The following is a 25215-nucleotide window of genomic DNA, read 5'->3' on the forward strand; positions in this document are numbered from 1 at the left end:
GAAGGGACCAAGTGCTACTTCGTCCATAATCACCTATTTCACTTCGGCCACAGGGGTAAATTCCACCGAGTTTAACAGGGTTATGAACCGTACTGAAGAGGTACAAAAGCTGATTTCAGAACCTTCCACCTCATTGATTGAACTCTGTCAGAAGACTCCCGGTGAGGTTCCTAATACTGCCCATACTACTGTTAATGAGAAAGAGGGCACACCCTTAAACCTCTGAAGCAGAATACATCTAAATTAAAAAACCTGTATGTTACCCATAATAACATTGGTGGAATAGCCCTGGATAAATTAGGTTCTATCTTCCCAAAGGTCTACCTCAGACTAAGAGGAAACGAGTTGAGGGTAGAAGACAGGGCCTATCACAAAAGGACTCTGCTATATTAGAGCCCCACGGTAAGGGATGCAGTGGGACAAGGCTACACCCCATTTCTTCAAATCAGGTAAGGTCAAACCATATCTCATGAAACTCTTAAAACCTGCCACCAATCTATTATTTGTCTGTGGAGAAGGTACTTTTATCCTTCAAACAAGAAATGTTGGGACACATTAAAATGCTAATGGGGAAAATCCAAGGCTTGGTGGAACAACTCCATAGTGTTTCACCAAACAATCTAGGAGGGTGGCAAGCAGATACTTTACAATTGTGTATCCAACAACCTGGCAATATCATGATTAGCAATATATTAAGTACAGAAGGTAGAGGAGCCAAAGACCAACCTGGCGCTGGCGTGGCCTTTCTAGTAGGGATGCATATACCCGTAACCAAATTCCTCCACTTCTCCAGTCTAAAGGTCAACTTGAGAACCTGCTCTTACCCCTAGAAAGCACCCCATATACTGTTGTTTTAGTGGGGGGTACCTCCATTGAATGAAGGGGGTATTAGGATTGTCAGAATCTCATCAATAAAACAGCACATTAATGCAAGAAAAAAGTTGTTTGTCCTCCAGAAGTAATTGATAATATCAAAATGGCTTGTACGGTTAATTGGGTAGGCCCTACATCTAAATCTTCAAAGGGGAATGTGTGGTAGTAAACTTTAAAGCCCTAGATTGTGTTAATTTCCTTCTGTCACGCCTAAGCACGTCTCCCTCAGCATTCGAAAATATGGGCCTGCCCTTTAGGTTTTTTCTATCGCTCGCTGCAGGGTCATTCCCTCTATATAAAGCGCTGTCCAATCCAGAAGCCTATGCAAGAAATGCCACCTGTGGTTATATTAGGTCATACAATTCGAATTGAAGCTCTAGCTAGCCACTCAAATAATGACTGATGCCCGAGACTAGCTCCTCCAGAGGGAAAAACTGGTCAGACAGAGCCCATTGCCAAAGCTCCCATTTGTTCCCAGGTACTGACACATCCAAACATAGGTGATAATCAAGAAAATTGTGACCAAGAACTGCAGATGATATCTTGGAATACTGCAGGGATCCAGCAGAAACTTGATAATGAGGAATGGATATCATAGATCAAGAAATTCAATATAGGAGACATGCACTTTTGATTCAACTTGTATTGATGGCTTTAAAAGTTTAAATCTTTTTGGTCCCCGTCATCTGCAGGACGGGGGAGTCTGGCTGTTTTTGTCTCAAGAGCCATAGGAAATCTGAAGGTTAAAGTGGTAGCAACCAAGCCATGTTATCAAATTTTGTATTTTTGTTTGCCAAAATCATTCATCTGTATTTAATTTGTTTTGCAATGCATCTTGTAGGTGTAATTCAAGAAATTGGTAAGTCAATATAAGAATCCTCACATAGTCGTTGAAACCACACGTCGATTATATGGACGGGCCATTTCAACATTGTGAAATGTATCTACAGCCGGAATCGTACTTGTGGGTTGTCAAATGACCAAGGGGTGGACATCATTAATTTTATACACACAACCTGCTGTGACTCTTTAAATCAGATTGTCCTTTCTCGTAACCTAATGTTTTTGTAGGGAGAGGCAGGGGCAGCACTATAGATTTGGTACTTCTGTCGCCTGATCTGGCCTAGAAATTAGTCTGTTACGAGGTGTTCCCCCTTCCCTATAGTGACCATAATCCCATTATTTTTTGTTTTTCAATCTTCCCATTATTTTGGCACATAAGGTATGACTAAGTCATCTATTTCATATTCCATACACAAAGGGGTCCATATGAAATAGGCCAATTTTGAACCAAATGTGTTTTTTAAGGACTTGATTTCTGCAACGTTCAAAGACATTATGGGCCTCATTATGTCCCTGGCGGGTGGGGGATAAGTGGCGGTAATACTGCCAACAGGCCTGCGGAACAAAAAATGGAATTATGACCATGGCGGTTACTCAACTCCTCTCCGACTGCCAGGGCTGTGACGACCGCTGGGCTGGAGACTTCGGTCTCCAGCCCGGCGGCCGTCACCATACTGCCGGCGGTATCAGGACCCTGCATACCGCCATGTATTTAGGGTGGTTTGGAACCGCCTGGAAATCCATAGCGGTAGGCACTATCAGTGCCAGGGAATTCCTTCCCTGGCACTGATAGGGGTCTCCATCACCCGCCCTCCCCCACCCCAAGTCCTCCCTCCACACCCCCCACCCCCAACATGCACATACACACACACCCCACCCCCAACATGCACATACACACACCCCTACACACACACATACACTACAAAACATACCTGCACACATACAAACAGACATGCACACATACCGACCCGCACACATTTCCCATACACACACCCCCGCATGCATACACACACTCACACACCTCCTCTACATACTCACACGCACACCCCCATGCACGCACACAACACACAACACCCCCCACCCCTTTCCCCTAACGGATGATCCATTTACCTTGTCCGTTCATCCTCCGGGAGGGGACGGGATCCATGGGGGCTGCTCTGCCGCCAGCACCCTGTCACCAGAACACCGCCACGCCGAATCATGGAACGTGATTCGGTGGGCGGTGTTCTGATGGCGGGGCGGTGGAGGTGGAGCAGCCTCCACTTCCCCGCCGACCGCCAGTATGGCTGCCGGCGGCTCTCCGTCTGAAAAAGGACAGAGGGCTGCCAGCAGTCATAATACGCTGCGTGGAAAACCACCTGCACTGGCCATCTCAGCACGGCGGTACCTCAGCAGTCGAGGTCGAAATGAGGGCCTATGTTCTGTCTTTCATTGAAGGCTGGCCCAAATAAAATTAGGGAAGTTTTGTTGAATTTGGGGAACTGTTTCATATATGTTGTACAAAAATAAGTCAACAAAAGAGCGCCCATCTCATTCTTGGTTTAATTCTGAATGTACTTCAGCACTCACAGATACTAAGACCCCACGTAACATCTTTGCCATCAGGGATGCCAGAAATAATTATAAATGAGCTATAGATCTCAGTAAGCAGGAAATTAGAGTAAAGGCTTGGGAGGACATGGAAAAAGTGGAATGTCTGAAAGATAATAGTCTTTGCCGGAATGAAGTAATCCAACCTTCTTTCATAGATAGCTCAGTCACTGACATAATGTGTCACATTACTGAACAGGATTTGATCGATCATTTTTCCTTCATTTTTAATCTCAGTATCCTGCTGGAGGAACACAACATGGGTGTTAGGGTAGATCCCGATTTTTGCAATGACCAATGGCTATCTGATTTAATTGAATTAGCATCGGTTACCAAAGCCATAGCGAGGGCTGCTAGTGGGAAGGCATCGGGCCCCAAGAGGGTCTCAATAGATTTGTTCAAACACTATGTAGATGTTTGGAGACCATTGTTTACGAATGTTTTAAGAGCAGTAGTTAAGGGAAATGTAGTTGACTCCTAGAGATAATCTACTATTGTATAAAAAAGGTGATCCGAACCTTCCTGCACGCTATTGGCCAATTTCTTTAACCCCTTGTGTGCCCAGGACGTAATGGTTACGTCCTGCGGCACAGTGCTCGTGTGCCCAGGACATAACCATTACGTCCTGGGCACAGAGCCCAGACAGAGCGCTAGCACTCCCTCTGTGGGGTTCCGCCCCATCCCCCCCAAAGGCAGGGATGGAAGGGGAAGCCCTTCCCCTTCCACCCCCGACTCCCCCACCTCCCCGTGACGTCAGCGCGCGAAGTCTCTCAGAGCATTTCAAAAGCCGGATTGTAAAGCAATCCGGCTTTTGAAATGCCCACTAGATTCCAGGGACTTATTCTTTACTGGAAATTGGCATAAGGGTCGCTCCCCAGGGGGGCATTTGGATCAGCCTATTATTAAGCCGATCTGTCCCCGGGGGGGCAGAAACCTCTAGGCACCAAGGATCATTTTTTTTTTTTTGTACAGGTGGGGAGCGACCCCTTAGGCAGGGGTCGCTCACCTAGGGGGCAAATAAAAATTTAGGCCATTTCTGCCCCCCTTGGCGACAGATCAGCCTATTTTAATTAGGCCGATCTGCCCCCAAGGGGTGCAGAAACCACTAGGCACCGGGGATTTTGTTGCTGTTGTTGTTTTACAGATGGGGAGCGACCCCTTAGGCAAGGGTCGCTCCCCTGGAGGGGCAAATTGTATTTAGGCCATTTCTGCCCCCTTTGGGGGCATATCGGCCAATTTTAGGTCAATCTGCCCCCAAGGGGAGCAGAAACCACTAGGCACCGGGCATCTTTTTTTTTTGCGCCAATGTCACGCAAGGGGTGCGACCCCGTAGGCAACGGTCGATCCCTAAGTGGGTGGGGTGGCAGGGGGGTAAATTTATTTTAGGCCATTTCTGCCCCCCTTGGGGGCAGATCGGTCGAATTTAGGTCAATCTGCCCCAAGGGGGGCAGAAACCACTAGGCACCGGGGATCTTTTTTTTTGCGCCAATGTTACGCAAGGGGAGTGACCCCGTAGGCAAGTGTCGCTCCCCGGGGGGGGGTGGTGCAGGTGAGCAAATTTATTTTAGGCCATTTCTGCCTATTGTTATTAGGCCATTGGGGGCAGAAACCTCTAGGCGCCAGGGCAAATATATATTTTTTTAGAGATGTGGAGCGACCCATTAGGCAAGGGTCGCTCCCCTGGGGGGAAAATTGTATTTAGACCATTTCTGCCCCCCTTGGGGGCAGATCAGACGATTTTTGTTAGGCAAATCTGCCCCCATGGGGGCAGAAACCACTTAGGGACCAGGGATTGGGGTGTGCGTATGCGTGTGTTTTCTTTAGGGGGCCAGCCCCTTGGGTAAGGGTCGCTACCCGTGGGGGCACATTACTGTTGGCCATATCTGCCCCCCATTGGGGGCAGATGGGCCTATTTTTGGAAGGCCCATCTGCCCCCAAGGGGGGGCAGAAAGCCCACCAGAGGCAGTTTTTAAAAAAAAATAAAAGGGTGGGGGTATGGCCATACCCAAACCCCAAATAAATGGGGCCAAAGTTGTTCTGCCCACCAGTGGGCAAATGGGGCAATTACCCCTGATCCACACCCCGGGGAGGCAGAAAGTTTACTAGATGCCAGGGAATTAAAAAAAATATATATATATTGGGGTGGTGGCTACCAACCAGTATGGGACTGGCTATGCCCCCACCTCAACTGAAGGGGGTAACAGTCTTTCAGCTCTCCCCCGCACTCTAAAACATCTTATCCCACAGCAAGCAAGAAGACATTTGATTATTTGGGGTTTTAGTTTTACATTTGGGCCATGAGAGCTTGGCTTACTCTCAAAATCGTCCCACTTGGAATGGTGAGGGCTGCACTTTATGGATTTTGGGACGCTGCCATGTAGAAAAATCCACAAGTCCTAGACACATCTGAAAACTAAACATCTGGGTGATTCCAGGGTGGTGTGTTTCACATGCACCCGCACCATTTCTGTACCCACAATCCCCTGCAAACCTCCAACTTTGCTGGAAATCACACATTTTTCCCACGTTTTTGTGATGGAACCTTCCGGAATCTGCAGGAATCCACAAATCCTACCACCCAGCATTGTCTCATTTATACTGATAAAAATTCTGCTGCACTTGTCAGCCTAAAAATGTTTTTTTGCAAACTGCCATTTTGGGCCCCCTTTTTCCCCCTCAATATCGACATGTTTTTGGCTCTTCCCTTTCACAAGCACTTGGCCCACCTACACAAATGAGGTATCATTTTTACCGGGAGACTGAGGGGAACATTGGGTGGTATGAAATGTGTCTCAGTGTGGTGATCCCACACAGAAATGTGGGAAAAATGTGATTTTTTAGCTAAATTTGAGGTTTGCTGAGGATTCTGGGTAAGAAAACACTGGGGGATCCATTCAAGTCACACCTCACTGGACTCCCTCGGTTCTCAAGTTTTCAGAAATTTCTGGGTTTGGTAGGTTTCCCTAGAAGGCTGCTGAGCCCAGGACCAAAAACGCAGGTGCCCCCCTGCAAAAACAGGTAGTTTTGTATTTGATAATTTTGATGTGTTAAGATAGTGTTTTGGGGCATTTCCTTTCGCAGGCAGTAGGCCCACCCACAAAAGTGAGGTACCATTTTTATCGGGAGACTTGGAGGAACGCTGAGTGGAAGGAAATTTGTGGCTCCTCTCTGATTCCAGAACTTTCTGTCACCGAAAATGAGAGGAAAAGGTGTTTTTTTGGCCAAATTTTGAGGTTTGCAAAGGATTCTGGGTAACATAACCTGGTCAGAGCCCCACAAGTCACCCCATTTTGGATTCCCCTAGGTGTCTAGTTTAAAAAAAATGCGCTGGTTTGCTAGGTTTCCCCGGGTGCCGGCTGAGCTAGAGGCCACAATCCACAGGCAGGCACTTTGTAAAAAACACCTCTGTTTTCTGTGAAAAAATGTGATGTGTCCACGTTGTGTTTTGGGCCATTTCCTTTCGTGGGCGCTAGGCCTACCCACACAAGTGAGGTACCATTTGTATCAGGAGACTTGGGGGAACGCTGGGTGGAAGTAAAGATGTGGCTCCTCTCAGATTCCAGAACTTTATGTCACCGAAATGAGAGGAAAAAGTGTTTTTTTTGGCCAAATTTTGAGGTTTGCAAAGGATTCTGGGTAACAGAACTTGGACAGAGCCCCACAAGTCACCCCATTTTGGATTCCCTTAGGTGTCTAGTTTTCTAAAATGCATTGGTTTGCTAGGTTTCCCCAGGTGCTGGCTGAGCTAGAGTTCAAAATCCACAGGTAGGCACTTTGTTAAAAACACCTCTGTTTTCTGAGGAAAAATGTGATGTGTCCACGTTATGTCTTGGGCCATTTCCTTTCGCGGTTGCTAGGCCTACCCATACAAGTGAGGTACCATTTTTATCGGGAGACTTGGGGGAACATAGAATAGCAAAACAAGTGTTATTGCTATGTCTTTCTCTACATTTTTTCCTTCCAAATATAAGAGAGTGAGTAAAAAAGAGGTATATTTGAGAAATGCCCTGTAATTCACATGCTAGTATGGGCACCCCGGAATTCAAAGATGTGCAAATAACCACTGCTCCTCAATACCTTATCTAGTGCCCATTTTGGAAATACAAAGGTTTTCTTGATACCTATTTTTCACTGTTTATATTTCAGCAAATGAATTGCTGTATACCCGGTATAGAATGAAAACCTACAGCAAGGTGCAGCTCATTTATTGGCTTTGGGCACCTAGGGTTCTTGATGAACCTACAAGCCCTAAATATCCCCGCAACCAGAAGAGTCCAGCAGACTTAACGGTATATTGATTTAAAACATCTGACATCGCAGGAAAGAGTTACAGAGTAAAATGTAGAGAAAAATGGCTGTTTGTTTCACCTCAATTTCAATATTTTTTTCTCTCAGTTGTTATTTTCTTTAGGAAACCCTTGTAGGTTCTACACAAATTACCCATTGCTAAATTCAGAATTTTGTCTACTTTTCAGAAATGTTTAGGTTTCTGGGATCCAGCATTGGTTTCACACCCATTCTGTCACTGACTGGAAGGAGGCTGAAAGCACAAGAAATCGTAAAAATGGGGTATGTCTCAGTAAAATGCCAAAATTGTGTTGAAAAATTGGGTTTTCTGATTCAAGTCTGCCTGTTCCTGAAAGCTGGGAAGCTGGTGATTTTAGCACCACAACCCATTTGTTGATGCAATTGTCAGGGGAAAAATCACAAGCCTTCTTCTGCAGCCCTTTTTTCTCATTTTTCTTTTTTAAACTACATTTTCACTGTATTTTGGCTAATTTCTTGGCCTCCTTCAGTGGAACCCACAAAGTCTGAGTACCTCTAGAATTCCTAGGATGTTGGAAAAAAAAGGACGCAAATTTGGCGTGGGTAGCTTATGTGGACAAAAAGTTATGAGGGCCTAAGCGCACCCTGCCCCAAATAGCCAAAAAAGGCCTGGCACCTGACGGGGAAAAGGCCTGACAGCAAAGGGGTTAACAAATCAAATAAATAAATTGCAGTTTCCCTTGTTTATACACAACATCCCCTCCACTTTATGGAAAGCTTATGTTATGTCCCCCAAATTAAATGGTGCACCAGTAAATTATCTCTTTTATGAAGGTAACTGGGTCATCCTGATTCGTACACACATTGGGCTGCAGAGGCAGTTAAAGGCCTTGGAAATTACTGTAAAACGAACAGGCCCACAGACCTGTCAACTCACATGATGCCAACTTGTGTCACACTATTTTGCCTCTCTTCACATGGTCACATGGTAGGGAGCCAAAATTACATGGTGGCAGGCAAGAGGAGGTGGAAACGACTGAACAGTGTGGATGTGCAGCTCCTCTTTGGAGGCTGTAAGCAGCGAAGTCCATTATAAGGTGTTTTACTTGAGGAGCCAGAAGGTTGATGGGGACAGGGCACAAGGCAGATGGACCTAAGCATAAAACCCCACAACCTCTTGAAGGGCATGCCCCTGTCTCACACGGCAAAATGTATTTATAAGTTGGAAGGTCTGGGCTTATAGTTAATATAACAACTAAGATGATGCAGAAATGTAAGCATAAGTTTAATTTATATAGTATATCATTAATTCAAAACTGGAGAAAGTAGCATCATATTACTATTTTGGTGTGATGCTTGAAGGGACCGTGAATTTTACTAGTCACACCAATGAGACACTCTCCAGGACACACATGCTATTAGCAGATTCAAATAAAACAAGCTTTGGCAAAATCAATAGGTTTCACCAATAAGACCAAATTGACTTTGCCAATGCTTTTTGCTACGCTGAACAGCAGTGTGTCTGCTATACAGCACATCTAAGAGCAATGTGGCAGGAACAGTGCATGAGGGAAACAGCTGGAAACACATGCACGCCAACCAATTGAAAGTTATGCTGCATCCTGTATGTTCTTGGTAAACCCACCACAATGTCTTTCGCAACCAGACAGCTTGTGCTGTCTGTTATGCGCAATCTACAATACAGCTTTCACAGGTGGTTCACTGTTGAAGGCCTACCTAGCTGAAGTAATGCTTTTTACTACTTACAGATATCCAGCGTTATATTTATTGGCAGTTATTAATTTCATGCTCTCCGTAAAGTTTTAAACATGCCCATTATGATAGGAGCTGAAGCACTACGTCTCATTTTGAGCTTGTCTCTCTCTCCTTATCAAATATGGTGGCAACAATAATATTTATAGAAAGCACTATAGAGGCTCGTGAATAAGTGGTATGTAATATATAAAGACAGTGATCTTGTACGAATAGCTGCAACCACAATGGAGAATGCCAGCATTAGTTTAAACAGCAGGGCAACATCCAGGACATCACAGGTGCAATATGGCAACTGTCGTGCCACAGAGGAGCATCAGAAGGGAAGGTGGGAGAGGAGATGCTGGGTGAACTGGAGGGATTAATGTAATAGGGCGAGCACACTCTGAAGACCAAGATCTGTGCTCCCCAGAATGGAGTGCTACTACTACTGAAATAATAAAAATAAGTAGTTCCATGACATCAGCATGGCAAAACTACTCTCCAGTAAATCAAAATAAACTATGTTCCTGGGGAGGGACAAACACACAGAACAGCAATACAGTCTATGACATGCTAATGGGACTGTCTACAGCAGGACTGCAAAAAAGGGAATGCAGACACATCAAAAGTCACAAATTCATACCTGTAGACAAGTTCTTTGCTGTACTCTGAGACTTGTGCATTTCTGTCTCTTTAAAATTGAGATCTTCTTGCATGATTTTCAGTTCATGAGCAGTGATGTTTGAAATTTGTTTCATGCGAGTCATGTTCTGCATTGAACCGAAAAGAAAAAGTTACTTGCTTAAACATCAGGACCTAGACTAATGTTGTCTTTGTAGAATGCCTTTATTTTGAAATGTGTACACAATAGCAGTGATCAAGCCAATGCGAACCAACAAAGCATCATTTGAGGAATGTTTGCATTCTTTACCACTGAATTCCAATAGGCAATAGCAAACAGCAGAAGTTTATTTTACACAGCCGCTAGGAAAGTCAATCAGTCCAGAGAAACTATAAAAATTTAGCCAAAAAACAGCTATTCGAAATTTACTATGCAGAATGCACACTAATGAATTCAGTTTCAAATGTCTTTTAATTAATTGTATTGAAGTTGCAGATATACAAAAATATACATGAAGAACAATTTACTTACCTTCGGTAACGCATTATCTGGAAGAGAGAGGATCTAGCCGTAGATTCCGTACTTTAGAAACTCCCCAGGCGCCAGCCTGGATCCAGAAACGTTTTCCCTCCATAGTACGTTTGCACGTCCGTTGAGGGCATCACGCGACTCCGTATCGACGTCGTCCACCGGATGTGACGTAAGTGGAGTCCATATAACTCTCTATTTTCCACACTCAAAACGTGGAGCCACACAAAGAAACTGCCTATCGAAAGAAACAGTGTGCTTTGAAAAAAGGACACCATTGTGTCAAATAATCACAGAATTCTGAATTCTAGATGATGATTTAAAAAATAAATCCTCTGAGACAAAAGAGGAATTCAGTTCGCAGAGCAGGGAGGAGAAAAGGGTGGTTAAGGAATCTGCGGCTAGATCCTGTCTCTATCAGACCATGCGTTATCGAAGGTATGTAACTTGTTCATCCGATAGAGACATCTGGCTGCAGATAACTTACTTTAGAATCAGATGTCAAAGCATAATAACCTGGAGGATGGACTGCGAACTGAGACTCTATAAATCTATAAGTATTTGTAAAACCGGTCCTGGACCAGACAAAAAGACCAGATGAGAATAATAATGAGGAAGAATAAGAATATATACTACGACATCCCAAACTATGGAAGTAACCACGGGTGACTAACACTATAAAACATGAGAGCAAGAAATAAACTCATCCATGATAGCATGCCATTTGGGTGTCATAAGCGATTTAACCACATTGCAAGTCTTTTCTCCAGAAGAAAACTGGTTTAGTGCTGGAGAAAAGACTATGCACTCATAATAATAATAATACGAAGGAGCACATAGTCTTTAGTAAAAAAGAATTGTGTAAAAGACCATTATTATAAAAAGTTATAATACCCTTAAGAACATGGGAACAGCATCACCCATGATTGATAACATTTAAAATTATGGTCTGAAAACAAATTTGGTCTAGAGTAAAGCAAAAAGACAAACATGCAAAAGAATGTAGGCAAGCCTTAACATATTTTACAACTAAAAACTCCTGAGAAAAACCACTAATAAGGAGTCACTCAATCAACAACTTTATTTCGACCATAGGCCATAAAACGCAAAATAGATACATTCTACTATATTTTTTTAAGTAAGCACACATAAAACATCTATATTTTCAATGAATACATATGAATAAATAGATAAAAAAACAGAGTTCCAAGTATCAACAAAAAAGTTTGTATAATGCTAAAGAAGTGTGGCATGTACAGACTAATCGCCAAGTTAAGGAAAACTAGGGTCAGATAATAACAAATGGCAGCCCGAGATACATTAAATAAATAAAATATATACAGCTAAAATCACATCCTTGTTTCAATTTTCATAGAATTGCACAAGGGGTCTGGGTAAATGTATCAATTCTGATAAACTCCATCAAAACGTCCCAATAAGGACCAATTCATCTGTAGTCCACAGCCGCACCCAAGAAAACAATAGTTTTAAATGGATGGCGCGGTCAATTCTTTGTAAGGAAAGGTCTAGACAAAGAGGAGTCAGAGGAGTGCTCTGTGGGAGGTATAACAGTGATCTTAAAAATGTATTTTCAGTAGTAACCACAGAGGACACATTGATCCATCCCCAAAGTTCAGCTCCATAGCAGGCATCGGCTATGGCTATAGCCCTGTAAACTTCAAGCACAGGAGAAATGGTGTCACTGGATGTGCTCCTGTGCTTCCTTACTATTACTGAGTATCTTTTATGTAGAGACAGGCTGCTCTTCTCAACTTGGGGAGCCCAGGATAAGTATGCAACAAGTCTAATGCCCACATAATCAAAGCATTTGACTTGTTCCAACTACACTCCATCCAACCACATTCTGCCTCTGAAGGATTTATGAGGGTTCAGGGACATAAACTTAGACTTAAAGGGATTCACCTCGAGGCCTCTAGCAGAGCAAAAGTTTGTTAAGCTATCCAACAGTACCTGTAAACCTGATGGCGTGCGAGAAATAAGGAGTTTATCATCTGCTGCAAATATGAGTATTGGTATGATCATGCCCGCAACTCTGGGGGCATCCTGTCTATACTGGGCTTGCCAATCCACCGCTCCATTTATATCTACACTGAAGAACGTTGGAGCTAGTACACAACCTTGGTGAAACCCTCGGTTTATTGGAATCCTAGGGGTTAAGTCAACCCCATTTGTCCACCTAATCTGGGGATAAGTGTTAGAATGCGGAAACTGGAGAATTCGCAAAGCTCTACAGGAATACCATAGGATTTCAAAACCTTCCATAGGCTGTCCCTTGGTACCAAGCCGAACGCCACCCTTAGATCGATTAATGCTACATAAAGATGTTCCCGCCTAGTAGTAATAAACTTCCCACATATAAAAAAAAAAAGCATAGGACTTAGTCCAGAGTACTGACCTTTGGCCTGCATCCGGCTTAGCAGTCAGATTTTTCTGACATCTAAGAGTGCAATCTTGCCAGAACTTGTCTACTGAAGATTGTTTTACCATTATCTAACAGACTAATCAGTCTGTAATTAGAAGGAGCATCCCTTCATCCCTTTCTGTAAATTGGGACTATAATAGCTCCCTTCCAGGAGGGCGGAATCTATTCTCTAAATATAACATAATTCCCCAAGGCATTAAAATAAGAGATCCATATCTCAGGTTGAGAGAGAAACAAGTTGCCAGGGATACTATCCAGGCCCAGGGATTTCTCTGCTTTCATTAATTTTAGGGCCTGGGTAAATTTCCTCTTTACTAAATACGAGGCGGCCACCAGTATTATAATCTTTCTGATATTTTAAATGGAGTTGGGAGCTCTCATTCTGTATCCTTCCTGAGCAGTTCATTTTGGAGCATCTTGGTTTTCCAATGGGCCCCCGAATCAATTATCATGGTACCAGATATAGAAGACCCTACTTCAATTGTATGCTCTTCATTGTTCCACATCTTATAAAGGTTCCCAAAATAGACCACCCAATCATCAGGCAATACAGATTCCAAATGATTATCTAAAGAGTAACCCCCTGCAATCACTTTCCAAAATCCATTGGTGTTCCCATTCTTTAAGGCAACTATCAGCTCTTCCCATTGCGCCTTCTCCGATGCTTGTGTGGCTTGTACCAAGATGGTCCTGCAAACATTTGCTAGCTACAGGATTGGCCCCTATATCTTTGATTCTGAATGTTTCCAGAAGTTTAGATTTAGCTATTCTACACCTACCCGTATACAACCCCAAAGGTTTTCGTGCATAGCTTCCTCTTTGCCTTGCTTTTGTAAAAAGGGGTTGAAGGGAATCCATAATTACACAATGACTATCTACTAAATTTACTCTGGCAATGTCCATGTCAACATATGGGGCTAAGATATCCACAAATGTATTATATATTTGGGTTTGCATGTTAGCATCAGTTGCAAGTCTTTGCCATTTTACAGACCTTCTATTACTTGTGGTTTCAATTTGGCTTTGGCCTTTATTAGCTGGAAGAGTTGGGCCCACAAATGGTGTACTACAAAAGACAGCACTTAGGGCATCATGATCACTATGTGACCTTGGTACCACCCTCATATCCATCAATGATGTCCACAGGGGGCCATCTACAAAGATATAATCAATATCGCTGGTACACTTCCTCTTAAATGTTGGATGAGGTGGATTATCTGAGGCCGTATGCCCGTTCACTAATTTTAGGTCATATGTTAATAGCAGATCAATTACTGGGAAGAAACTTTGGCCATTCCAATGGCGCTAAAGGTTGGGACATAAGCTGACCTCCTTGAGTCACTCAGCAAGTCCTCATGGGCCCAATGTTTAGCGGTCTCCTGCAATAATTTTATGGTGATGAATATCTAACTCTTCTAACAAGTTTCCGAATCCATCCTAGAAGCTTTTGATCTTACATAGATACTAAAAATAGCAATAGGGCCTATCCCTCTCTTGGACCTGTATCTATCAATATTCCCAGTATTCTCTAATTCTGTCTGGGAATTAACTCCAGTAAAAAGATCCATTCTCTGCCATATCAACAGTCCCCCCAGAAGCCCTTCCAGAATTTGAGGGTTCCACATTGATGTAAAAGTTACTTACCTTTGGTAATGAAATATCTGGTAGAGACATATTCTAGTTGCAGATTCCTTACCTTAGACTTTTCCCCCAGGCGTCAGACTGGATCCGGAGATTTTTCTTCGAGCAATACCCTGGCGCGTCGGTAGGTGGCGTCGGTCGACTTTGCAGGCGTCGTGGTCGCCGTGATGACGTCAGGAGTAGCACATAGACGCCGCCCTCACGCAGTGATGTCAGTTTCTTTTAACTACTTTCCACACCAGAGCGCAGAGCCGCTAAGAACACTGAGATTGGTGCGCCAGAGCTAAGGACCTGAAAGGGGGAATCCCTATCCCTAGAAATCAGTTTGCAAGCGGGGAGGATGGGCGAGCGATAAGGAATCTGCAACTAGAATATGTCTCTACCAGATATTTCGTTACCGAAGGTAAATAACTTGTACATCTGATAGAGACTTCTAGTTGCAGATTCCTTACCTTAAAATAGATACCCAAGCAATGCCATCCTCGGTGGTGTGCTGCGAGCCAAGATCACACTAGAAAGTCCTGTAACAACCAAAATAGCCGTCTCAACGGACCTGACTGTCCAGGCAGTAGTGCTTAGCAAACGTGTACAGGGACGCCCACGTAGCAGCCTGGCAGATATCCAGGACAGGAACTCCATGAGCTAACGTAGTGGAAGCAGCAGTTGCTCTGGTGGAATGAGCACGCAAGCCTTCAGGAGGTTGCTTTTTGACCAAAGCGGAGCACATTTTGATGCAAAGAAGTACCCATCGAGAGATGGTACGCTTTTGCACTGCCTTCCCTTTTTTCGCATCCACAAACCCAACGAAGAGTTGATCGTCCACCCAGAAATCTTTAGTACGATTGAGGTAGAATGCCAACGCTCTTTGTGGGTCCAGGTAGTGGAGTCTCTCCTCCTCATGGGAAGGAGGTGGGGGTGCGTAGAAAGTAGGCACAGTGATGGACTGGCCTACATGAAAGGGTGTAACCACCTTACGAAGAAAGGATGTCATAGTGCACCACACAACTTTGTCAGGGTGCACAGACAAGTATGCAGGTTTTGAGGAAAGGGCCTTTAGCTTACTCACCCTGCGAGCAGAGGTGATAGCAACAATAAAGACAGGTTTGAAGGTGAGGAGCCGCAAGGGACAATTATGCATTGGCTACAAGGAGGTACACATCAAATAAGTCAGGTCCCACTGCAGAGCCCTCATATACCATCTGGCATGTGTTACTAGCAGAATGCAGGAGGCCATGAGGCCCAGCAGCCTCAGAGTCAGTCTCACCGAAACCCAAGACCAAGGCCGAAAGATCGGAATCATAGCCTGAATGTTTTGGACTCGTTTTTCGGGAGGATAAGCCCGAAACTGCACTGTGTCCAGAACTGCCCTGATAAAAGGGAGTGACTGAGAGGGAGTCAGGCATGACTTCGGCACATTGATAGTGATCCCCAGCGTGTGCAGGAGGTTCACCGTAGTCGGAGGTGGGAGACTACTTTCTGGGGCAAGTCCGTCTTCAACGGCTAGTCATCGAGGTAGGGGAAGACTGAAACCCCTAACCAGCGCAGATGAGCTGCAACCACCGCCATCACTTTCGTGAACACCCGAGGGGCACTGGTAAGGCCGAAGGGGAGCACAGTAAACTGAAAGTGCTCGTGACGTACCGTAGGTAACGTCTGTGGGCAGGCGGGATGGGGAAGTGGAAATAAGCGTCCTGCAAGTCCAATGCTACTATCCAGTCTCCTGGGTCTAAGGCAGACAGAACCTTAGGCAGAGTGAGCATTTTGAATTTCTCCTTCTTGAGGAAGTAGTTTAGGTCCCGAAGGTCTAGGATAGGACGTAAGCCCTTGTCCTTTTTTGGTATCAGAAAGTAGCGGGAATAACAACCACAACCTACTTCTGGCGCAGGGACCTTTTCTACAGCTCCCATGGCCAAGAGAGCTGTGACTTCTTGGCGGAGAAGCGTCAAATGATCCTCTGGAAGGTGATTGATGGATGGTGGCATGGGTGGTGGAGCAGATTCGAAAGGGAGGGAGTAGCCCTTTCGAACGATCTGCAAAACCCACCCGTCCGTGGTGATATGTTCCCAGTGGGGCAGGTGATGGCGAATCCTGCCACCAACTCGACGGGGTGAGGGGACGGACTAGGAGGGTTTGGAGGCTGCAGCGGGGGCAGAGGTGGACTGGACAGACCTCTAGTTCCCTGTCCAATGGCCACGTGGGATTCCGCGTCCTCGGCCGCGCATAGGCTGTCCAGCGTGTGAGGCACGGAGGCTGTGTGGAGGACGCGACAGGGAGCCCATTCCGTGTCCACGAAAGGGGCGAAAAGCGGACTGTGGGTGGCGAGGGTCCGAGGAAAGACGAGGGACCGAGACGTAGCCCAGGAATACTTGAATCTCTCTAAGGCTGATTCCACTTTGTCTCAGAAGAGACAGGTGCCATCAAAGGGCATGTCCATGAGTTACTGTTGGACATCCCCCGAAAAACCAGACGTATGTAACCAAGCGTGGCACCGTAAGGCCACTGTCGTAGCAACTGATCTGCCCAGAGAGTCAGTCGTATCCAGCCCACAACGGATTGTGAACTTTGCCGCGTCTCTCCCATTGTTCACAGCTTGGGCGACGATAGCACTGGCCTCCTCCGGTATCTGTGGCAGAACTTGAGCAACTGTATCCCACAAAGAGTGGGTATAGTGGCCGAAAAGGCATGCATTGTTCATAGACCGCAGCGCGAGACTGGAGGAAGAAAACAACTTCTTGCCAAACTGTTCCAGCCTTTTGGATCCCCTATCCGGGGGAGCAGAAGGGAACGCGCCTGAAGAAGAGGAAGCCTGGATAACAAGACTCTAAGGGTGTTGGGACAGGAATTTAGGTTCATTCGGAGTGGGCCAATGACGGCGTGCGATAGTCCAATTCACAGGAGCCCCTGTGTTGGGTTTGGACCATGTACCCAAAAGGACATCGGTGAGGGCTTCATTAAATGGCAAAAGGGGTTCTGCAGTAGAAGCCCCAGGCTTAAGCACCTCCGTCAGGAGATTAGACCTGACCTCTACAGTAGGAAGCTCAAGGTCAAGGACATCACCTGACCACCATACCATAAGTTGCTCCCTCCGCCGTAGCCATGGTAGGAGGAGACAGCATGCCAGCGTCAGGAGAAGTACTGAGACCACTGGCTGGCCCAATTCCTGTGCCCAGTCAATAGTAGGGTCATCCTGGTATTCATAAGGGTCCAAGGACACCTCCAATTCCTCCTCATATTCATACCCATAGGAAAAAGGGTCCGAATCCGACCTGGGCGAATAGGCCCCATCAAAGCTGAAGGCCGCTCCGACTCAGAGTTGTCAGGGATAAGAATTGGGTCGACGTTGATAGTGGGCACCACTGACATCAGGAGCGATGATAATCGACCAGGCACCGGGGAAGGTCTCCAAGGTGCGACCGGCGCCAGTGCGGTTCCATGCACGGATCTGGAGGTGACCTCGGTGGCTGGGGCCGAAGCCGCCGGCGCGGAACCCGAAGGCCCCTCAGCCGAACCCCTTGGGCCCAAAGGCGCTGTATCAGAGTCGACCCGCCCAAATATGAGGTGCATGGCCTCATAAAACTCTTTTAGTTGGGCGGGGGTCGCTCCGGCAAACTCAGGGAGCACGGAGCCGACCCAGACGCAGGCTCAGAGTATAGAGGCCTAGTGCGTGGATGCTCTTCCCGCATCGCGTCGGCCGAGCGACGGGATAAAGTCGGAGAGCGATGGGACTTCTTCGGCTTCTTCTTCTTACCTTGACCCGAGGATTTAGAAGAAGACAAGTGGTGATGACTCCTCTCGAACGAGACCGGGACCTACGCAGAGTCGAGTGCTGGGCTGCCATTAGCTTTAGGGACTGCTAACTCAAAGCCTTCGGGTGCATGGCCCGGCACTCAGAGCACGACTTCGGGTCGTGGTCGCGCTCTAGGCACCACAGACAAACATGATGAGGATCCGTCACCGACATCGTCCAATGGCAGTCCTCCCAAGGCTTGAACCCAGTCTTCGGGGACATCCTCGACGCACCAAAGTCGCACAGAAAAAACTTGACAAAACGTTCGAAGTCGGCCAAAAATTTGCCAGGTACCTCTTCTCCGGATCAGCGCATGGCTCGGAAAGAAAAGAACTGATGTCACTGCTCGAGGGCGGCATCTATGTACTACTCCAGACATCATCACGGCGACCACGACGCTTACGGAGTCGACCGACGCCACCTACCGACACGCAAGGGTATTGCTTGAAGAAAAATCTCCGGATCCAGTTTGATGCCTGGGGGAAAATTCAAAGGTAAGGAATCTGCAACTAGAAGTCTCTATCAGATATAAAAAGTAATGTACCCTGATCTGAATACCGGTCCCCTAGCCCAAGTCTCTTGTAATACAATTATATAATGCTGTTCAATAAATGAGCCCCATTCGGGATTCCCCAGTTTTGCTCTAACCCCGGCCACATTCCAAGATAATAATTTAAGTCTGATGTTTTGTCTAGGGGGTGTATTCTTTCCTTGCACAGGTAGATTTGCAACCTGTGTCACTGTCAAAGTACCTAATTCTAGACGTGGGTGCCCTACTAATTTAACCATCGCTTCAGGATGATAAGTAGTCATAAGTAATCAAAAACATGGAATAAAGACAAACCATGTCAATATGAGCAATCGGTGCTAAAGGTGAACAAATAGACTCTAAATTTAAGCTACTTGCTCCCTTACCGAGATGTGAGTCCATGCACGAGCATCTCGTAAATATTGTGGAATGACAACAGCGATGTCATCATAAAAGACTCAGAAAACGTGGTTAAGAAAGTCTATCCATGATAATATGATATTAGTACAAAATTTATTATTGAAGATAAATCTACATATTCTGATATGGGGACTGAAACTGCATGTTCTAGCTTGCTGGAACACGGATCAGCATATTCTCCCATGGAGCAGAACTTTAAGAGAAGGATTTAAAAACTGCTGCTGACTCCCAAGATGAGAATAAAACCTTGCCCTTGACGGAGTCTGCACCAATATAAGTAAGAATCGCTACAACTGAGCTACAGCTCCTAGCTCTTACTATCTAGAGTCCAACCAGACCACCATCATAAGACAAACACAAATAGTGTATCTTGTGTAGAGAAAACATACACTTGCCCCCAATGAATACAACAATAATAATCATTTGGCACATAAATACACTTTTACCCCAGGAAAAGAAGGAAATATAATGAAAACAACCTAAAGAGGTTTACAATATACGACATTTCACTGAAATAGAAGTGAAAAAAACGAACTCCTATCTACCACCAATCATACAAATATACATAATTATATAATATATATGGAAAATGTCACTTACCCAGTGTACATCTGTTCGTGGCGTGAGATGCTGCAGATTCACATGCTGTGCATTATCCTGCCATCTAGTGTTGGGCTCGGAGTGTTACAAGTTGTTTTTCTTCTAAGAAGTCTTTTCGAGTCACGAGACCGAGGGACTCCTCCCTTTCAGCTCCACTGCGCATGGGTGTCGACTCCATCTTAGATTGTTTTTCCCGCAGAGGGTGAGGTAGGAGTTGTGTATATAGTAAAGGTGCCCATGCAATGGAGTAAGTATGTATGTACATAATGTGAATAAAAGTTATATATTTACAAATTTACAAATTAACTAGTTTCATCAAGCTATAATGTACAATTTTCATCAACTTATAACGGCTACAGGCTCCCGGGGAGGCGGGAGGGCGCATGTGAATCTGCAGCGTCTCATGCCACGAACAGATGTACACTGGGCAAGTGACATTTTCCGCTCAATGGAATGTGTAGCTGCAGATACACATGCTGTGCATAGACTAGTAAGCAGTTATCTCCCCAAAAGCGGTGGCTTAGCCTGTAGTAGTTGAAGTTGTCTGAAATAATGTTCATAATACTGCCTGTCCTACTGTGGCTTGTTGTGTTGTTAACACATCTACACAGTAATGTTTTGTGAATGTATGAGATGTAGACCATGTGGCTGCCTTACAGATTTCTGTCATAGGTATATTTCCTAGAAAGGCCATTGTGGCGCCTTTCTTTCTAGTGGAGTGCGCCTTTGGCGTAATAGGCAGATCTCTCTTTGCTTTAACATAGCAGGTTTGAATACATTTCACTATCCATCTGGCAATGCCTTGTTTGGATATTGGATTTCCTGCATGAGGTTTTTGGAAGGCTACAAACAATTGTTTTGATTTGCGAAATTGTTTCGTTCTATCAATGTAATACATTAGTGCTCTTTTGATGTCTAATGTATGTAAGGCTCTTTCGGCTACTGAGTCTTGTTGTGGAAAAAAGACTGGGAGTTCCACTGTTTGGTTTAGGTGGAACGGTGATATAACTTTTGTAAGAATTTGGGATTTGTGCGTAGAACCACTTCAAGTTTGTGTATTTGTATAAAGGGTTCTTGTATAGTAAATGATTGTATTTTACTTACTCTTCTAAGAGATGTGATAGCTATCAGGAAGGCTACTTTCCAGGTTAAGTATTGCATCTCACAAGAGTGCATGGGTTCAAATGGTGGACCCATGAGTCGTGTTAATACAATATTGAGGTTCCATGAGGGAACTGGTGGTGTTCTCGGGGGTATGATTCTTTTTAGACCCTCCATAAATGCCTTGATGACTGGGATTCTCAAGAGTGATGTTGAATGTGTAATCTACAGATAGGCAGAAATTGCTGTGAGATGTATTTTAATGGAAGAAAAAGCTAGATTAGATTTTTGTAAGTGTAATAAGTAGCTTACAATGTTTTTTGCGGAAGCATGTAGTGGTTGAATTTGATTATTATGGCAGTAATAAACAAATATTTTCCATTTATTTGCGTAACAATGTCTTGTAGTAGGTTTTCTAGCTTGTTTAATGACCTCCATACATTCTTGTGTAAGGTCTAAATGTCCAAATTCTAAGACTTCAGGAGCCAGATTGCTAGATTGAGCGATGCTGGATTCGGGTGTCTGATCTGTTGTTTGTGTTGAGTTAACAGATCTGGTCTGTTTGGTAGTTTGATATGAGGTACTACTGACAGATCCAGTAGTATAGTGTACCATGGGTGGCGAGCCCAGGTTGGTGCTATTAGTATTAGTTTGAGTTTGTTTTGACTCAATTTGTTTACCAGATATGGAAGGAGTGGGAGAGGGGGAAAAGCGTAAGCAAATATCCCTGACCAACTCATCCATAACGCATTGCCCTTGGAGTGAGGGTGTGGATACCTGGACACGAAGTTTTGGCATTTAGCATTTTCTTTTGTTGCGAATAGGTCTATTTGTGGTGTTCCCCAGCTTCGAAAGTAAGTTTGTAGTATCTGGGGATGAATTTCCCATTTGTGTGTTTGTTGGTGATCTCGACTGAGATTGTCGGCTAACTGGTTTTGAATTCCTGGGATGTACTGTGCTATTAGGCAAATGTGATTGTGAATCGCCCAATGCCAAATCTTTTGTGCTAAGAGACACAGTTGTGATGAGTGTGTCCCTCCTTGTTTGTTTAGGTAATACATTGTTGTCATGTTGTCTGTTTTGACAAGAATGTGTTTGTGGGCTATTAGCGGTTGAAATGCTTTCAATGCTAGAAACACCGCTAACAGCTCTAGATGATTTATATGCAATTGCCTTTGTAGAGCGTCCCATTGTCCCTGTATACTGTGCTGGTTGAGGTGTGCTCCCCACCCTATCAGGGAAGCATCTGTTGTGATCACGTATTGAGGCACAGGGTCTTGGAATGGCTGCCCTTGTTTTAAATTTATAGGATTCCACCACTGAAGCGAGGAGTGTGTTTGGCGGTCTATCAACACTAGATCTCGAAGTTGACCCTGTGCTTGTGTCCATTGTGTTGCTAGGCACTGTTGTAAGGGCCACATGTGTAGTCTTGCGTTTGGGACAATGGCTATGCATGAAGACATCATGCCTAGAAGTTTCATTACAAACCTCACTGATAATGTTTCTTTGGGAGCATGTTTAGTATTACATTTTGGGAGGCTTGTACCCTTTGTGGACTTGGAGTGGCAATCCCTTTTTGTGTGTTGATTGTTGCTCCTAAGTATTGTTGTATTTGACACGGTTGTAGATGTGATTTTTGGTAGTTTATAGAGAACCCTAGTTTGTGAAGGGTTTCTATGACGTATTTTGTGTGTAGAAGACACTGTTGCTGAGTGCTGGTTTTTATTAACCAATCGTCTAAGTAAGGGAATATGTGCATGTGCTGTCTCCTGATATGAGCAGCTACTACTGCAAGGCATTTTGTGAATACCCTTGGTGCTGTTGTTATCCCGAACTGTAACACTTTGAATTGGTAATGTAAGCCTTGGATTACAAACCTTAAGTATTTCCTGTGGGAAGGATGTATGGGTATGTGGAAGTAAGCATCCTTGAGGTCTAATGCTGACATATAGTCCTGTTGTTTGAGCAAGGGAATCACGTCTTGAAGTGTCACCATATGAAAATGCTCTGATTTGATGTAAAGATTTAGGGGGTTATTACAACTTTGGAGGAGGTGTTAATCCATCCCAAAAGTGACAGTAAAGTGACGGATATACCACCAGCCGTATTACGAGTTCCATAGGATATAATGGACTCGTAATACAGCTGGTGGTATATCTGTCACTTTACTGTCACTTTTGGGACGGATTAACACCTCCTCCAAAGTTGTAATAACCCCCTTACTGTTCTGAGGTCCAATATGGGTCTCAGTGTTTTGTCCTTTTTTGGAATTACGAAATACAGGGAGTAAACACCTGTTCCTTTTTGATGGTTGGGTACTAGCTCTATTGCTTCTTTTTGTAACAATGCTTGGACTTCTAGTTGTAACAGATCTAAGTGTTGTTTGGACATGTTGCGTGCTCTTGGAGGCACATTGTGTGGCAAATGTAGGAATTCTATGCAATAACCATGTTGGATAATGGCTAGGACCCACGCGTCCGTAGTTATGTGTTCCCAAATTTGGTAATAATTTGTGAGCCTCCCTCCCACTGGTGTTGTGTGGTGGGGGTTTGTGACATTGGAGTCACTGTTTAGGTTGTGGGGTTTTTGGGCTTTGGAATATCCCTCTTGTTTTAGGGAATTGTCCACCCCTATATTGTCCCCGAAAACCTCCTCTCTGATATTGGCCCTGATATGTGGGTCTGGCTTGTGAGGTGGAAGGCTCTGTGGTCTGGGCACGAAACCTCCCTCTAAAGTGCGGCTTCCTAAAAATGCCTCTGCTCTGTGGGGAGTAGAGCGTGCCCATGGCTTTGGCCATGTCAGTGTCTTTCTTCAGTTTGTCTATTGCTGTATCCACCTCCGGCCCAAACAATTATTGTCAGTTGAAAGGCATATTCAGCACAGCCTGCTGGATTTCTGGCTTAAATCCGGAGGTGCGTAACCACGCGAGTCTCCGAATGGTTACTACCGTGTTTACTGTTCTGGCCGCCGTGTCTGCTGAGTCCATAGCCGACCTTATTTGGTTGTTGGAGATAGTTTGGCCCTCCTCGACAACCTGTTGGGCACGTTTCTGGAACTCTTTGGGAAGGTGTTGAATGAAATGTTGCATTTCGTCCCAATGTGCCCTGTCGTATCTTGCCAGTAGAGCTTGCGAATTGGTAATTCGCCATTGATTGGCAGCCTGTGCTGCCACCCTTTTGCCTGCTGATTAGAATTTCCGACTTTCTTTGTCGGGTGGTGGTGCGCCTCCAGAAGTTTGTGAATTTGCCCTTTTCCGGGCTGCTCCTACTACCACCGAATCAGGAGTTAACTGCTGTGTAATGTACACAGGGTCCGTAGGGGGAGGTTTATATTTCTTCTTCACCCTAGGTGTGATGGCTCTGCTCTTGACTGGGTCTTGAAACACCTGTTTGGCGTGTTTTAACATGCCTGGTAACATTGGCAAACTTTGGTATTGGCTGTGCGTTGATGACAGGGTATTGAACATGAAGTCATCTTCTATGGGCTCTGAATGCAATGCTACGTTATGGAAAGTAGCTGCCCTGAAAACCACCTACATGTAAGCAGTACTGTCCTCTGGTGGTGATGGCCTTGCCGGGTAGCAATCGGGACTATTATCTGAGACTGGTGCATCATACAGATCCCATGCATCCGGGTTATCTTGGCTCATCCCTGTGTGCGTTGGTGACTGCATCATTGGGGGTGTTGCTACTGTGGACAGATGTTGTGAGTGCGGTGGCGATGGCTGTGGAGAAAACTGTGGTGGTGTTCTTTCTTTAGCCACTCTTGCTTTTGGCTGCATTTCCGCCTCATGGAATGCAAGCTTCTGCTTCATCTTAATTGGAGGAAGAGTTCTGATTTTCCCTGTGTCTTTTTGTATATGGAGCCTCCTCTGGGTATGGTCTGGCTCTCCCATGTCCAGTTCTTGTTCAAACCTGTGGCCTTGTAATTGTGAGGAAAGGCCCTGTTCGTCTGTATAGGAGCTTTGTTTCAGCTCCGAGGCTGCGTGTTTCGGCACCAAAACCTTTTCGGCAGTCTTTTTCGGGCTCCGAAGAAACCTTTTTGGTTTTCGGGGTGCCGATCTCTCGGTGCCGAGTCTGGTCGGAGCCGGTATCTCGGTGCCGAGTATGTTCGGAGCCGGTATCTCGACCGGAGTCGGATGTCTTCGGCTGCTGTGAGGCCTTTTTCGGTGCCGATGTTTGGTCACCGTGCTTTCGGGTAAAGCCATGGCCTGTTGG

The 25215-nt window shown here is 45.1% G+C and overlaps 1 protein-coding gene across 2 annotated transcripts in view; it reads right to left on the reverse strand.

Annotated features, from left to right (window-relative positions):
- Nucleotides 1–25215, reverse strand: part of IFT74 (intraflagellar transport 74) — a 464653-nt gene that overhangs the window by 91462 nt on the left and 347976 nt on the right. For both annotated transcript variants that reach the window (XM_069240788.1, XM_069240779.1), the window contains exon 16: nucleotides 9971–10097. In XM_069240788.1, coding sequence (XP_069096889.1) covers nucleotides 9971–10097 — 127 coding nt within the window. The remainder of the gene's footprint in view (nucleotides 1–9970; nucleotides 10098–25215) is intronic.

This window comes from Pleurodeles waltl, chromosome 1_2 (genome assembly GCF_031143425.1).
Source record: "Pleurodeles waltl isolate 20211129_DDA chromosome 1_2, aPleWal1.hap1.20221129, whole genome shotgun sequence".
Lineage (NCBI taxonomy): Eukaryota > Metazoa > Chordata > Amphibia > Caudata > Salamandridae > Pleurodeles > Pleurodeles waltl.